The 15,391-nt window shown below is 36.8% G+C and overlaps 1 protein-coding gene across 1 annotated transcript in view; it reads right to left on the reverse strand.

The window, feature by feature from the left end:
• The window catches only part of LOC113546103 (alpha-2-macroglobulin-like protein 1), a 29,458-nt gene that overhangs the window by 13,878 nt on the left and 189 nt on the right, over positions 1-15,391 (reverse strand). Inside the window, exons 2-20 of the mRNA XM_026945825.3 lie at positions 11,590-11,770; positions 11,021-11,177; positions 10,422-10,474; positions 10,163-10,183; positions 9,737-9,905; positions 9,046-9,130; positions 8,689-8,815; positions 8,225-8,339; positions 7,637-7,746; positions 6,947-7,117; positions 6,238-6,474; positions 5,879-5,942; positions 5,507-5,655; positions 2,919-3,068; positions 2,582-2,761; positions 1,653-1,728; positions 1,435-1,579; positions 1,134-1,359; positions 456-582 (exon numbers count right to left, since the gene is read on the reverse strand). Coding sequence (XP_026801626.3) covers positions 456-582; positions 1,134-1,359; positions 1,435-1,579; positions 1,653-1,728; positions 2,582-2,761; positions 2,919-3,068; positions 5,507-5,655; positions 5,879-5,942; positions 6,238-6,474; positions 6,947-7,117; positions 7,637-7,746; positions 8,225-8,339; positions 8,689-8,815; positions 9,046-9,130; positions 9,737-9,905; positions 10,163-10,183; positions 10,422-10,474; positions 11,021-11,177; positions 11,590-11,770 — 2,543 coding nt within the window. The remainder of the gene's footprint in view (positions 1-455; positions 583-1,133; positions 1,360-1,434; positions 1,580-1,652; positions 1,729-2,581; positions 2,762-2,918; positions 3,069-5,506; positions 5,656-5,878; positions 5,943-6,237; positions 6,475-6,946; positions 7,118-7,636; positions 7,747-8,224; positions 8,340-8,688; positions 8,816-9,045; positions 9,131-9,736; positions 9,906-10,162; positions 10,184-10,421; positions 10,475-11,020; positions 11,178-11,589; positions 11,771-15,391) is intronic.

Consider the following 15,391-nt stretch of genomic DNA (forward strand, 5'->3'; position numbering starts at 1 on the left):
ACCCCTAGAAATCCAAAATTAACTAATTGTAACTAAAGCATGTTCCCAATTTATATTTTACTCTTTAAAGTTCAGGAAAAAGCTCTAGCAGGGAGATTGGAATTGTTTCTGTTTTAAATATAATGTGAAAAATGTTTATATTTGTCATTACCAGACCACTCATGATCTCTAAACTATAGTGTTTAAAGTTACAGTTTTATGAGTTTATAATATTTAATCTGCATTTCCACTGACAGTGAAGCGATGATCTTGTGATAATGCAAGTCAGAAATAAGAATGTTTCTTCTAGAAAAAATGCAAATAATTGAAAAAAATAGATTTATAAAAATAAAATAAATATTCATAACAAATAAGCTTATTTCTGCTTATGTCTGATTTTAGTGTTTGGTAATTTGTGAAGGTTTAAATTTCAATTTCAGCATTTATGAGCTTTACAGTTGAAAAGTTTGACATACCCAGAACCAGCGGTCTGATGGTCCAGGAGAAGGTCCGGCTCTCATCAGCACACAGACAGCTTGTGTAACTGTATTCTTTAAACACTTGTGCTGAGAACTGCTTTGAGTCAGCCAAAATCACGTTCACCTTTAACACACAGTTGTGTGACCAGTGATATTGACTGTTGCAGGGAAAAGTAGCTAGTGCATGCTGAGAAAGTCACTAAGTCACCAGATGACATCACAGACTAATTTGCATATTCATTGAATTGCATTCATTGTAATAAATCATGTTCTATGGAGAAGGAGGTGTCCAGAAAATGTGCCACTGGGATGAACAACAGTAAGCAGTAATTTGTTGATGGCTTTACACACTGGAGGAGTCAAGTGAACCCTGCTGTCACAGCGCATATAACCAGCAACTGTGACATGAGCTGGAGAGCCGTATTAAGTGCAGGGCAGTCACTAATATGTGCTCGAAAAGTCTCTAGATTTGCCAACAGGCTCTGTTTTTAAAATAAAGTTGCTAAAGAGGTCCAAAAAAATCACACAATGTAGTGCCAGTATCAAAAGTTGGCAACATTATGTGTGAAGAATCCTTGTAGGAAATTAAAACTAATCTGAATGTCATTTTCTCTTAAGAATGTGATGCCATATCTGGTTTGAGAAAATATTATTAAACCAAACGTGTCAGCTCACCATCATACAGCTTTGGAGATAGTTGAAGACAGTGGCTTTGAGTGTGAACACTTCTCCACGGATGACGGAGCTTGGCAAGGTGAGACTCACAAAGAAAGGCTGGAAGGCAGTGAGCTCAGTTTTTGGGGCGACTCCAAACCCAACAGGTGACGTACAAAATGCACCAGCCTGCCATGTAGTGATGGAGTCTGGGACTGTTTTACTAACAGCCATCGCTCCAGTCTGACTACAGAGGAAATAACAATGACTCAGTAACACAAACTGAAAAAAGTGGAAACAACATCCACATAAACATGCACACCTGACTGAAACAAGATCCCAAATCCACGTCTCTGGGAAATATTTGCGGATCGTAACGACTGGTTTGACTGAACCAGCTGACGAACTCGAGGCACCTGAAACATCTTCTCTGCCAAAGAGGGCTGGTACACCAACAGCTACAGTTTCTGTGGACGGGGCTATACAGTGATATAACATACACATATGTCAAAAAGGAAATGACTGAAGAAAACCACTCACCACTTATAGGCAACCCGTTAAAACACTCAGAAGGTTTCCTGACTATGGCATTGGTGAGGATCTTGATTCCGACATCCTGAAAGAAAAACAGGAACACAGAATAATTTTTGCATGTTCAAGATAACATCGACCTACATATTTAATCATAGTTTATACATCATAATAATATTGTTTTATAGATTGTATCTACCCAAAAATATTGCCTAACTATGCAAGCCTTCTCATGAAGGTACTGCAAGGGGATGAATGATATTTGGAATCATCCACCTTGACAATAGTGTGAGAATAATTATACTGCTGAATACGTAATGAATAAATCACTCAATGTCATGCTGTTAGAGTAAACTAATTAAGGATAGAGTGGTGTGATGAATCAGGGTCACGGTTACCACCCGGAAGTTGATTATTTTTAAAGTATTCAAGTTTTAAAATATTAAAGAATGTCATACTGTTTATAGTTCCATTTTTAGTTCCTGTTCTCACTTACATTATAGAAGCTATGAAAAGTCATTCCCTCACCAGCCTCTCCTTGTTCTCTCTTGAAATTAATAACACAATAATATAGCTTTACCTCTGTTATGCTGACTACTCCCCCCTCCCCAACACATTTCTAATCCATTTACCATTAGGCTTAGATTCTGTGGAGCATCCACCAATTGCCTATGAATGAGCAGTTCCTATAGAAATTATACCGTATTATGACCGCATTAATATAAACCTGTGACCTGCAGCTGCACTACTGTCAGAGCTGCTGTTATAGAAAATTAATCTAAACTTTCTGAGCAACCAGAATCCAGAATTCAACAGCGCTATGGTATAATGTGATATACTGATTATCACTACATGCCTAATTACAACAGACAAGATATAAAGCACCTACACCAAAGTGTACTTTAAAAAAAAAAAAAAAAAAAAGAATGATGTCTTACTCTAAAGATGTTGTACACGTCGACTGTTCCATAGTTTGGAAAATAACCAGCCAATCTTGACACTGGTGCTGCAACCCTGTTCTCCATGATGGGTGGGTTTCCCAAGCATTGGTATGAATCCTCATCATAGATGTTGTATGGATATCCTGATAACGTTTGGACAGGCAGCATGCTGAACACCTGGAATAATCAGGTATGACGTCATTGTGATCCTTTTTAAATGGATCAAAAGTCTACTACTAATAACTGTTATAATTAACAACTAAAATTAACCTATTGAAAATAAGTTATTACGTTAATGACTAAACTCGAGCACATTTTGTTAGGTTAAACGCACAGATTCAGTGTTGAGCTCATTCTCTGGTTGCAGCAGTAACAGACTCTGATCTATGGCCCTCACTGAACACAGTGATCCTGGAGTGGCACTCAGCATCAAGAACACCTGACCACCAGGAAGTTCCGAAGAATGTGAGAAACTCAGAGACACCTGAAAGACCACAATAATGTAAGTAAACAAGTAAGTAAGTAAATAAATAAATACATACATACATACATACATACATAAACAAACCTCTGGTTAGACCAAGAAATGGTCATTTATCAAAACCAACATACCAATATTTTACTTTGGTATTGTCAAGTTCAATACTAAATGTAATACTTATTGAACTGTTGCTTCACAGTGCTGGCTTGTCATGATGTTAAATGGAAAATCTAATATCTATCAGTAACTTAATAATTAAAGTTTTTGTGCTAAGGTTTGTGGTCTTAACACAAACCTTTTGGTGGAAATTCAACACTGTGAATCACCAAAAAATAATCACCTGAAAACACCATCCCCACTGTGAAGTATGGTGATGGCAGCATAATATTGTGAGGATGCCTTTCATTAGCATTTGGGCAATCCTAGAAGGAAACCTTGAAACTATGGTGGAGGACAATGACCCTAAGCATACTGCTAAAGCTACACTGTGGTTTAAAATCAAGACCTTGAATGTGTTAGAATGGTTCAGTCAAAGCCCGGACATCAATCTGATTGAGAATCTGTGGCAAGACTTCAAAATTGCTGTTTACTCACGTTTTTCATGCAATCTGACAGTAAAGTTCCCAATGGAGGCATTTTCAATTCCAGATAGTAACACTACAAAATGTGGAAGAGTTCAAGGCAGGTGAATACTTGCAAGACACTGTTGTTGCAATGGGTGACTGGCCCAGAGGCAGACTGAACCCAAGTGCAGAGCCAACTGAAAACTGATGTGTACAAGGTGCTAACCGAGGTATAGGGCCTAGAAAAGTGAGGCTAGGCCTTGGGAAGGAAACTTCTACAAAGAGCAAGGAACAACTACAAAGAGAGAAAAACAAAGAGTCACCTCACACTGGGCTTGAACCTAGGCCTGGAGGATTGACAGACCAATGCATAGCCCAGTGAGCTACCCACCCAGCCAAAACAAGGAACAGGGCATGTGCCTAGCCAAAGGCTCAAGAAGCGTGACAGGAAAAACAAAAGGTCAGAAAGGATTTACTTAGGAAAGAACTAAGTAAACTCAAGCTTTTTAAAATAACGAACTGGAGAAAGCCAGAGAAACCCCAAGAGACAATCTCCAACATGTTGGTCTGATGCAGCCAGAAAGCTTGATAGAAAAAGGAAACTCAAGAGTTGTTTCTCCAAAGAACCATCTTAGTGTCAGTACAGCACTTGACAAGTCTCAAACTCAAAACTGAGTGTTTGAGTAACCTGTAAGCAGCACTTAAATAGGCCAATCACAGGTGGGGCTGGTTGCCACTAATCACTGTGTGGCAGCGCTCTGTCTCTCTCTGGTGGTGGGCTGGGCCCGTGGCAGTCTGCCCTTTACAGTTGGAGTGCAAACATTATGCTTTTCTGGTTAAAATGTTGCTCAGTCAGATAGGAATATTTAAGGAATGTGGTTAGCAAGAGCAGTGAACCTCAGGGCTGTGTCAACAGGAGCTTAATGCTCCCAGTAGGACCACTGTTGGTGAATAGAAATAGAAAGTTACACAAAGGCTAGGCTGGTGTCTAGAGGCTAGTTTCTGGTGATTGAGCCACTTACAGAAGCCATCTTGTGAGTTTATCACCTGATATGAGTTTATCACCTGAGCAGATGAAGGGTGATGTTCAGGTGCAATGCCAGTTGGGTGGCAGGCATACGATGGACTCTCATATATGGACTAGACCCATGGAATAGAAACTGGCTTTGGAAAAATGGGATGTCATTTCACTGGCAGGTAAATAGAGTGAGTTAGTATCTGAGATGGAAAGGTATGGTCTGAAAGGACCATGTTCAAGTCCACACTTGTAGAGGCAGCTGCAAGAAGCTAATGTATGGTCAGAAGGCTGTTGGTGCCTTTCATGGCAGTAACCCTAGGAACTCCTTACCCAATGAAAATTTCCCCCTTCAGATGGCAGTGCCAGATATCTCTGGTCATTTGGAGTTCATCTGTAGCTGATGCTAAAATGGCAGGTAGAAACCTTCAGAGATTTGAGCAAGGCTAGAGAAGATGAGATATGGCTAGATATGAATTGAAGAGAGTTGAAGACTGGACAAGGTTGGGGTCATGTAGTTAACACGCCTCTTTAAAGGTCAGATTTTGGACGAAGTGGTCTGTTTACCAGTCAATCTACTTCCCTATCCTCACCTATGGTCATGAGCTGTGGGCAATGACTGAATGAATATATGTGAGTACAGGCAGCGAAAATGAGGTTCTTCTGAAGGGTTGCTTGGATTACTCTGTTAGCTTAAGAAGCTTAACATTCTAGTAGAGCCACAGACTAGAGCCATTGCTCTGTCTCTATTGAAAAAAAAACAGTCTTATATCCACATATCTATTTGAAATTGGAGCAGTTAATAGACCTAGGTACAGAAAATGGCAAAAATAGGCATAGACCTGTGAAGATTCATTTCTGACCTTGTTAGCCAAACACAGCTGAATGGGGAAGTTCATGCTGTCTGCCACGGCCTCACCACTGGAAAGAACTGTGTACAGGACCACCTGAGCAACTGGGGACAACTCTATCATGTTCTTCAGTGACAGAAACAGTGTGCCCCTGTGCTTTGCTACAAAACAGATAAATATTCAGAGTTTCAGTGCATCGGCCACCAACACAGCACCATTTAGGGGTTCATATTAATGGGACAAAGAGAATCAAAAACTTAAAACAGATCCAAATCAGAATTTAGGCCATGAAGCTAACATTAAAACAAAGTTCTCCAGCACCTACCATTGTAGTTTTAACAATTTATGGGGAGTTAATTTATGGATGATGTGATGTTTACTAACCTGTTCCTGAGTGTATGGGCTCAGAGAGACTTCCTTGCTGAACCAAATGTCCTCTGGACATCACCTACACACAGTAAAATTAAGATGCATAAATTGTAATGCATGAATTACATTTCTGGGTAAGAGCAAAAAAAGGATTTTAGTCATGATGTTTAAAATTTGGAACCACTTGGAAGGTCTAAATGAAAAACTAGGTACATACAAGGATTGGGTGTTTGAGTAAGTACACATGGTCAGATATATTTAGGTACACATCCTTTAATGCAATACTTTAGTACAGTAGTTTCCACCTCTGGGTAAAGATGCCAACAAAGGCAAGCATCATACAGTGTATACTGTGTTGTGAAAGCCAAACTCACCATGTAGTAGAAGGATACGGTCTTCTGGAGTGGTGTGTATACACTGTCATGTATCATGTACTGAGCTTCAATCACAGCGTTTTTATTGCAGCTGAAAGGCATCGAGCTGCTCTTCAATTTAATATAACTCATGCTCTTGGAGTAGAAAGGCTGAAGTGTGAGGTAGGCTGTGGGATAGTTTGGTGTGAGCTGGTTTTCCTGATTTACAACTGGTCTGTTAGTCATTTCATACTGTGCCTATGTAAAAGAATAATTAGAGAAAAGCAGACAAATAAACCACTCTGACATATTTTATATATATATATATATATATATATATATATATATATACACGCACACACACACACACACACCACAGTGCTGCTGAATTCTCAGTTTTGCTAAAAAGATGCATTTTTGTCATATTACATTTAGTAGATAGAGAAGCAACAACTCTTAATAGTTGTTATAACAGGGCTCATCAACTGGAGTCCAGATGCAGAACCAGCAAAGTTTTTCAGTAGACTGAACCAAAAAATATAGTTATATGTTCATACAGATCCAATACATTTATAGGAACTAGCCATAGTTCACAGACTTTAAAAAACAAACCAGCTTGGTTTGTGTAGTAGATCCTGTGTTGATGTCTATCCAATCACATTTGTTCATATAAATTATTTAAGGCCTCTCAAAAGAAAAAACTGAAAAGAAAAACAAAGACTCCACCCACCTCCAAAGAGACTGGCTCCAGACCCCATGATTCAGTGAGGAAGGAAAATTGTGCAATGCCTTCGTCATTTGTAACCAGCCTCCGGAATGAATTTTTAACATTAGCATAACTTATAGTCAGAAACACTACTTTTCTTGTCATAGGATTGGAGTTTGGGCCAGTCACTTTAATCTAATGAAGAAGGACAGGAATATCAGAGGACAATGTCAGAAACAAAAACATCAAATCAATTAAGCTATGATGGAAAGAAGAAAATGGCCTCAAACTACTGCTTTTAATTACACAATAGTTTGACAATATTATCTGGTTAGCAAACTTGTGTAATGGATTTACTTACACAGTAACACAGTTTACTGGATGTTAGATGGCTAATTGGTTTAGTCATCTACTAGTTTTAATTACACAGTAAAACAGTTATCCAAACATGAGTTAACCTGGTAGTGAAACTGGGCACTGTTTTTAATTACACAATTAAATAGTTCACCTAGTGTAGCCAGCTAGCTAACAAACTTGGCTAGCTTTAGGAAAATAATATAATATTTAGCCTAATATTTGCACACTTGCTTGATTTGCTATGTAATAACAGATCGCTAGAGGAGTTCATGGTAGCTCAGTGCCTTTATTTATGTTTAACAAAGAAGCCAGTTAATAAAGAATGCAATTCATTTTAAAGGTCAATAATGAAATTACCTTTCCTTCATACACCATTCCGAGCTTAAATGTTGTTGGCGAATCCTCAAATGAAAGTGTGACAATATTAGATGTTATAGGAGAGCTGCCTGAACCAGTCAGAATCACACCTACAGGATAAACACAGCGTTAAAATGATCTGCCTGTAGATATTTTCACAGTTGAAATTAGTCAGAAGGTCTAAGATTAGGCTTCAATTTTTTGGGCATATATTCAAGATATTTTCACTTCCTAAGATATCATAAGCAGATATTTGTTTAAAGAACCCAAACCATAGTCTTCACATTCTGCTGTCTGATAGCACAAAATAAACTGTAAGCTTCCCAAACACATTTCTTGCATGTGTAAAGAAACTTGGACAAAAACTTGGCCACTCTGTGTCTGTAATATATACAGTTACACAAGTTTATGTTAGAAAAGGTAAATATTTAAAAATATGTCAGGCCCTAGCAACATAGTATTATTATTACTATTATTAATACTTACTATTATATAATAGTTATTATTATTATTATTATTATTATTAAAAAACTTAAATATAATAATGAAGGCATTATTGCCAAAGGCTTGATTTTAAGAATCTCTTACCAGTCCCGTATTCTTCCACTTCACTCTTAACGCTGATTACACTTTCATAGCGAGAATCAGTCAACGCATATTCTTTCAGATATAAGACATGTTGTCCACAGCCGGTCTTGTCAGTCTAAAGCAAAAATAAACATGTCAATTAATGAAAAACAAACCATCTTTATTTATTAATCACTTTTCATGATAGTTTTAATACTGATGCTATGTTGTTGTTCATTATTTAAAGTGAACAAACCATGAACTTCAGCATTAATACGCCATTGGTAACATTAATTAACACTTGTATTACACACATCCAAATAGTGTCCAAAAGTTAATTATATGGTTTAAAAAAGAAGGCAGCGTAAAAGTTGGCTTTGGGATAATTTGCAAACAAAATTAGTTTGATTCAAAAGAGTCACTGAAGAGGGATTATTGTTTCACGTATGAGCATTTTCTGTTGATTTTAGAGTAATCTGATTAACCTTCATTATATAGTCCTTGCAGATGTCTGATGTCATTGAGCTTCCTGGCGGGAGCCACACGTATCTGTAGCTGTTATGGCAGACTGTGGCCTTCACTGTCCCATTCACCGGCTTCCCATATGTATATCTGCAGAGAATGGAAAAAAATTATAAAAGCATTATAAGTGGTAAAAATGACTCATTTAAAATTTTAAAGTGAAGCAATATTAAAAATTGTTACATTTTCCCAATAATTTCTAAGTTTTGTAAGTCAGACTTACAGTATGGACATCATGTTGGGTATGTTATAATTTTATTGCCAAAAAAATCCCAGTATAGAGTGATGGCAAAGAACATTACTGAGTAGTGAATACTCACTTAGCACACACTTTCAGCGCAGCGTATGTGTCCAGGATGGTTATGACTGGAGGAAGTTGGACCGTCACTTCAAACGTAGGCAGCACTATAAGAGACAATAAACACAATGTTAAAATACAGCTGCCAATTTGAATTGTGTTGTTTAGTAGGCTATGATAATTTATTTCACTAGAATCTCACTTTCCTCTATTGTTTTCAAAAGAGTAATAATAATAATAATAATAATAATAATAATAATAATAATAAAAGGGTTATTTCTAGAACCCTAAAGTATGCCCCTAAAGGTTTTACACAGAGTCTTACTACAGATTTATTGCACAATGCAGAAAATTCAGTCACTGGCCAAATCATCCATCCAAATACCTTCTTAGTTTTCACATCATTAATGTTTTTATATTTTAAACTGGTAATAACCGGTTTAAAATATATAAACATTAATGATGCATTTTCCTAGATTGTATAATAAAGTGATTGTACAATAAAACAAATTTAATAGTTTCACTGTTTTTTCCCATGGTCTCTATGGAATAATAACTAAGTAATTTTTAAATTCATACTTATATTACAAACATTGTGTTCAGGGCCATATTAAGAAAATAAAAGCACTAAATAACTGGTGTTTCCATCAAATATTGTTCATACCAATCATCTAATATTCTAAGGACATTAATAAGAATAAACTGAGCCTGACCGTAGTCCTTGACTTCGAAGGATTGTGTGATCGCTTCATCTTTCTTGTTCCAGACTGTGATGACATAAAATCCTTTAGTGGCTTCAGAGTTCAAGGGATATGACAGATCCACAAGACCGCTGTACGTAGCGACATTCAGCCACTGACCAATGCGGTTCGAGTTCGGGTCCTGAAGAGAAAAAAACCCAAAACATTTCACAGGCCTGAAAAGAGCCAAAAATAAGATCATGAGCTCAAAAACATCCATTAATTAGAATAACATGTTTATTTTATTTCCCTACAACCTTATAATAAGAGCAGCATCAGACTAATAGGTACAAGTTTTCCAATGCAAGAGTCTGTAAATGCGCTTATTACTGTTTTAAAGACAAAGCATGGTATAAATACACAAAGGGCCCAGTGTGAATCTTTCACGCAGCACCGTACCTGCACTTCTATTGTCGGAAACTGCAACAGAAAAAGATTTAATCAGGTTAAACATACAGTTAGTGTATTTTTTAGTAACACATTCAATGAATCCTGTGATGTTCAGGTTCATCCAGTAGTTAGTCTACTTAATAAAATGAAAAACAATTAATGTCTTGTTTACATTAAAATTGTTTGAAAAATGGATACAAAGCAGTTTATAGATCTTTATTGAAAGTGCTACTGTATTTTTTGCAGTATTTTAGAGAAATTGTTGTACCGTCTGATTATAGGTGAGGAAATTGGGATCCAGAGAGACGATGCGGAAGTTGACTGCAGGGAAAAAAATAATATCTATAATGTTGTCATATTCCAAAACTGATTTGTTTTTAACACAGGCTTGAATAATTTACAGCGCAACTGTCAGCTAAAGGCAGATGGACACTTAACAAATCAAGTTAAAAGACTGATGGAGACCAGCATGACCATAAAAATACAAATAATACTAGAAGGACTAAAAAAACTGGGAGAATGGATGAAAGTGATACATGCAAGAGTTTAACTTGTTAAGGTTTATGGTAATAAGGTTTGTGATACTAGAGTGTTCTGGATTCTGATTGGTCTAAAAGTGTTGATTTATTATCTATAACAGCAGCTCCTGCAGTAGTGAAGCTGCAAATCACAGGTTTGCATAGATGCACTCATTCTAATATGTTATCATTTCTATAGTATCTGCTTGACATTTTTACAAGACAAAGGTCTGAAACAAAAAAGGAGCACATGCTAGTAGTGATCAGGGGCGTGCTGAGGGCTACTCTGGGGCAGGAACTGAGGAAAACAGAAAGCAAGAAGTGTGGATATCCGTTTAGAGAGTGTTACCAGTTTGTCCTGGTTTGTAGATGGGTTTGTCTGTCTGAATGATGGTCAGGTGTTTTGGAGGTGTGATAAGGATCTTTGTTGTCTTGTTCAGAAATATGCTTTCTCCTTCCAACTGGATGTCAATAGACGCTACTGATTCCACACTAACAACAGGAACCTGTTAAAAACAAAATGACAAAATCATAATAGCATATTTAGAAAAGATTACACTGTTATTTATTTATTTATTTGTTTATTTATATGCATTGTTATCGATATTATATAGCAAACCAGGCTTTAAAATGCCAGAATCATACTCTCAATATTTATAGCTTATTTTTTTTATTTGGCATCTTTCATTTCCAATAAATATCAACTAAAATATTCTTTAAATCAGAGTTGTTTTTCTGATTGTTCATCTGCTAATCAACATGCTTGAAGTCATGTAAACCTGTTCAGCTGAGGATCAAGATCACCAGCTATACAAGATGGGAAACCACTAGACTCATCACTAGAGATAAGAATTCCTTAAAGGAGCGCCCTCTGCTGCCTGAGAGATGAATTACAATAGTTTTAAGTCCGAGTCTGACCTGGAATGGGATACAGCTGTAGTATTCTTGTCGTATATACTTTTCCAGCAGAAGTGGGACTCTCTTTCCATTATGCTCCAGGTTCACTTCCAGTGAAACTTCTTTATGGGGTTTGACTGTGACACATAGTGTCTCTGTGCTGCCCCCTACAGTCTGTGAGGTCACGGCCAAGAGATAAAAGCTATTGACAGAAAAAAAAAGGGAAATTAAATTTTATTAGTTCCTACTTAGTAACGCTCTGTCCTCCTGACAATGACAATTTATAGCAATGGAACTGTAGCCGCAATTGCACTTCATATTCATATATAATACATAATAACACTACTGATACCCTATCTTGCACCAGACGAGAGCAGCGCCATGTGCACCACACTATTGTGTTAATCAAGTGGCCTTTACATCAGACAGCATGTGAAGTCCTTATTTAAAAACAAGTGTATTTTCTAGCTAGAAACAGTGCTAGAATACAATGTTTATGCTATGTTTTAAATGAATGCTAATGAGCAGCACATGGGTAATATTAAAGTCTGTAGCCTACAGCAGCAGACACATATCCTAATATCCGATTTCTACTAATATCTGCTTATGGGTTTTTATTTGGTCAAGGATTTTGAGCCCTTAAAATGATGTCACTGATGGTGTTGAAAAAGGTCGAGAAATCCTGCTTCAATAGTACAAAAGATGGACTTCCCCAGTGACAAGTATTTGCACATTAAAGTGTGTATAATTTTATACATATTTTTATCTCCCTCAATTAAGTATATTAAGCCTTTTTTTTACTCCTCATTGTATCCCTGTATCTCTTATTTAATACCTATTTTCCTGACTTAAGGAATAATCTTTGATAAACCTTTGTATGGAGCTGTAATTATTATTATTTTTTTTAAAAATCAGCCTCTTCAACAAACCTCAGTTTATTACTTTACGTTATGAACCCTTTTTCATTCAAGCTATTCTGAGAAAATCCCATTCATACAGTATTAACAAATGTGTCAGTTGCACAATAAATCTCTCTATATTAAATCTGCAAGGCTCTCAGAGAAAATCTAAGAAATATACTAAGAACTTACGTATCTGTGGTGGTCTTCTGTGCTATGATGCTTGGAAAAAGCAAAAAAACTCTAAAAAGAACTCCTGTAAAGCCCATCCTGGGACAGAATTAGACACAGTCGGAACAAATATGATGATCTGAGATCACTCGTCGTATTTATTGAATTCCACCCCACCCAAAAATATTTTGAGTGTCCTTTAGATGCTTGCTGCTATCACCACACTCCTGTTTAGTTTCTCCTGGCCTTGCCCCATATGTTACACTTACATGCCTCACCTTATCAGTCTAGTGTTCAATAACACTAGCATTTTTATCATTTTTATTCCCTTAAATAAAACACCATCCGATAAAAAGAAGTGATGTCCTCGCATAGGAATGTACAACACAGTATTTATCAATTTAGAGTTCACTTTTTTAAAACTCTTCACACAGTTAGCACAAGCATCTGTGTGGGCTGAACAATGGATCAGTTTTCATTGCTTGACACAAAAGACATTGAAGAACCTCAGCTTTAAGCATTCGGGAATTCTTTTTTTACTCAAAAACATTCTCTGACAAAATTTATATATTCTCTGACACATTTATATATATTATAAAATTCCCAATTTAGCTGAAGACCTAGTCAGGGGACATATTCGGCCCTGTAGAGAGCAGGTAGCACTGCAGCCTCACAGCTCCAGGGTCCTCAGTTTGACCCCAAGCTCAGGTTACTGTCTGTACAGAGTTTCACATGTTCTCCTCATGTTGGGGTTTCCTCCTGGTTCTCTATTCCCCCCCTCCCCAAAAACTTGCTAATAGGTGGATTGGTGGCTCTACATTGCCCCTAGGTGTGAATGAATGGGTTAACGTGTGTGCTGCTCTGCAATTGACTGCCGTCCCATCCAGGGTGCACTCGCGCCTCATGCCCAGTGTTTCTGGAACATTCTCTTGATCCACTGCGATCCTAAATGCTTACTGAAGATGAATGAATGAATGAATGGACATGGACCTAATCTGCAATATAAAAGCACTGCACTGATGCCCTGAATTCATCACATTCAAATGAGTACATCATTTCTGTATTTATGTATATATATATATATATATATATATATATATATATATATATATATATATATTTATATAAAATATATTTATATATAATAACCACCAGCCACTGATTTCCAGTAATGAATGTTCATTTTAAGTGTGTCTCTATCTTAAGTCACAGTGTGCAGAACAGAAATGTAAAATATTAAAGATAAAGTTCTTGTCAGATTGAGGGTCATCATGTTCCTCTTTTGATATGACAAACTGTCCTTGAAAACAAGGTGAACAGAGAGAGAAATAGAGACACTACAGTTTATTTTCTTATACAAACATTATGCTAATGTATATTTAATTCTGTATCTTAAGAGTGCTTGAATTTCACATTACAGTTTTTCTCCATTGCATGCACACTAAAACTGGAACAATCAGCACAATATCTCTATGCTTCAATTCTGTTCTTAAAAGAATGACACATTTCCCAGAAATATAAACATTGTTCATGTGTTTTCATTCATGTTACAGATCAGTTGCACTATCTGAGCAGAACTTCACACACAAATCCCACTCCTAAAGTACAGGTTGTATTGTGCACTCATTCAGAAAGCACTATCACATCAAGTCATCACAACCTGAACTGAATTAACACACCTCTTCAGATACAAGCAGTAAGCAGTTAAATGGTTCTAACACCAATCAGAACAATGTGTGGTATCCTTTTCAACAATTGGCAACTACAGCAAATGAAATTAGGGCCACTGTGATTAACCCAGTGGCTGTATATATGGGTGGAGGTCATAACAGGGGTTTCGGGCCCACTAGAGGCTGGATGCAGTGCAATTTTTAACCCTGCTCAATCCCATGTTAGTGAATGGAACAGGAGCCATGCTTATATTTTAAGTTGCAACACCAATAATTATTCTTGGGAATAGAGTTCTGTCATTTTTACAAAGTTCAATTGACCGTGATATCTCGCCCAATATTTTACTTTACAGAAAACGCATTTTAGGGGACTTATTTGATGATGATAAAAGGTGATTTATTACAGTAGAAATGCAATACACAGTAAATCCTCATAGTACTGTAAAACCCATCATTGCAATGCTGTACAACACATGTGTCAAACTCAAGGCCCACGGGTCTATTCCAGCCCGCCGCTTCATTTTATGTGGCCCGCAAGAGCAATCAGTAAAAGCCTATGCTGCTTTATATCGTAAATTGACCATAAACTACATCTCCCACAATGCATGTCGATTTTGTGACCCGTGAAGTGACGGCATTCCGCCACTAGAATGCAGTGTTTCCACATTAGCGTTTAACTAAGCAGTACTGAGAAACATCTACATACTGTCACACGTTCTTAGCAGCTCACAATTATTTGTCGTATAGTTCTGCCCCTCTCAAATGTGACAAAGTTTTTAACAAAGTTAATGGACTGACTTGTTGATTATATTTATCTTTATTTATTTTGATCGATGGAGTAATGTGGATTTCTAAGCCTGATAAATTAAAATGATTTATGTTAAAATAACACAGAGCAATAACATTTATTTTTTTACATCTATGCAGATATATACAATATTTGTAACTTAAGTAATAATCAAATAAAAAGACTGTTATTTAACAATATGTTAAGGAGTAGTAAGATTTCTACAGTCTCAGTTACATCCAGCCCTTTGAGGGCAGCCATAATGCTGAAGTGGCCCTAAGTGAAAATGAGTTTGA

Source organism: Pangasianodon hypophthalmus, chromosome 8 (genome assembly GCF_027358585.1).
Source record: "Pangasianodon hypophthalmus isolate fPanHyp1 chromosome 8, fPanHyp1.pri, whole genome shotgun sequence".
In the NCBI taxonomy this organism is placed as follows: Eukaryota; Metazoa; Chordata; class Actinopteri; order Siluriformes; family Pangasiidae; genus Pangasianodon; species Pangasianodon hypophthalmus.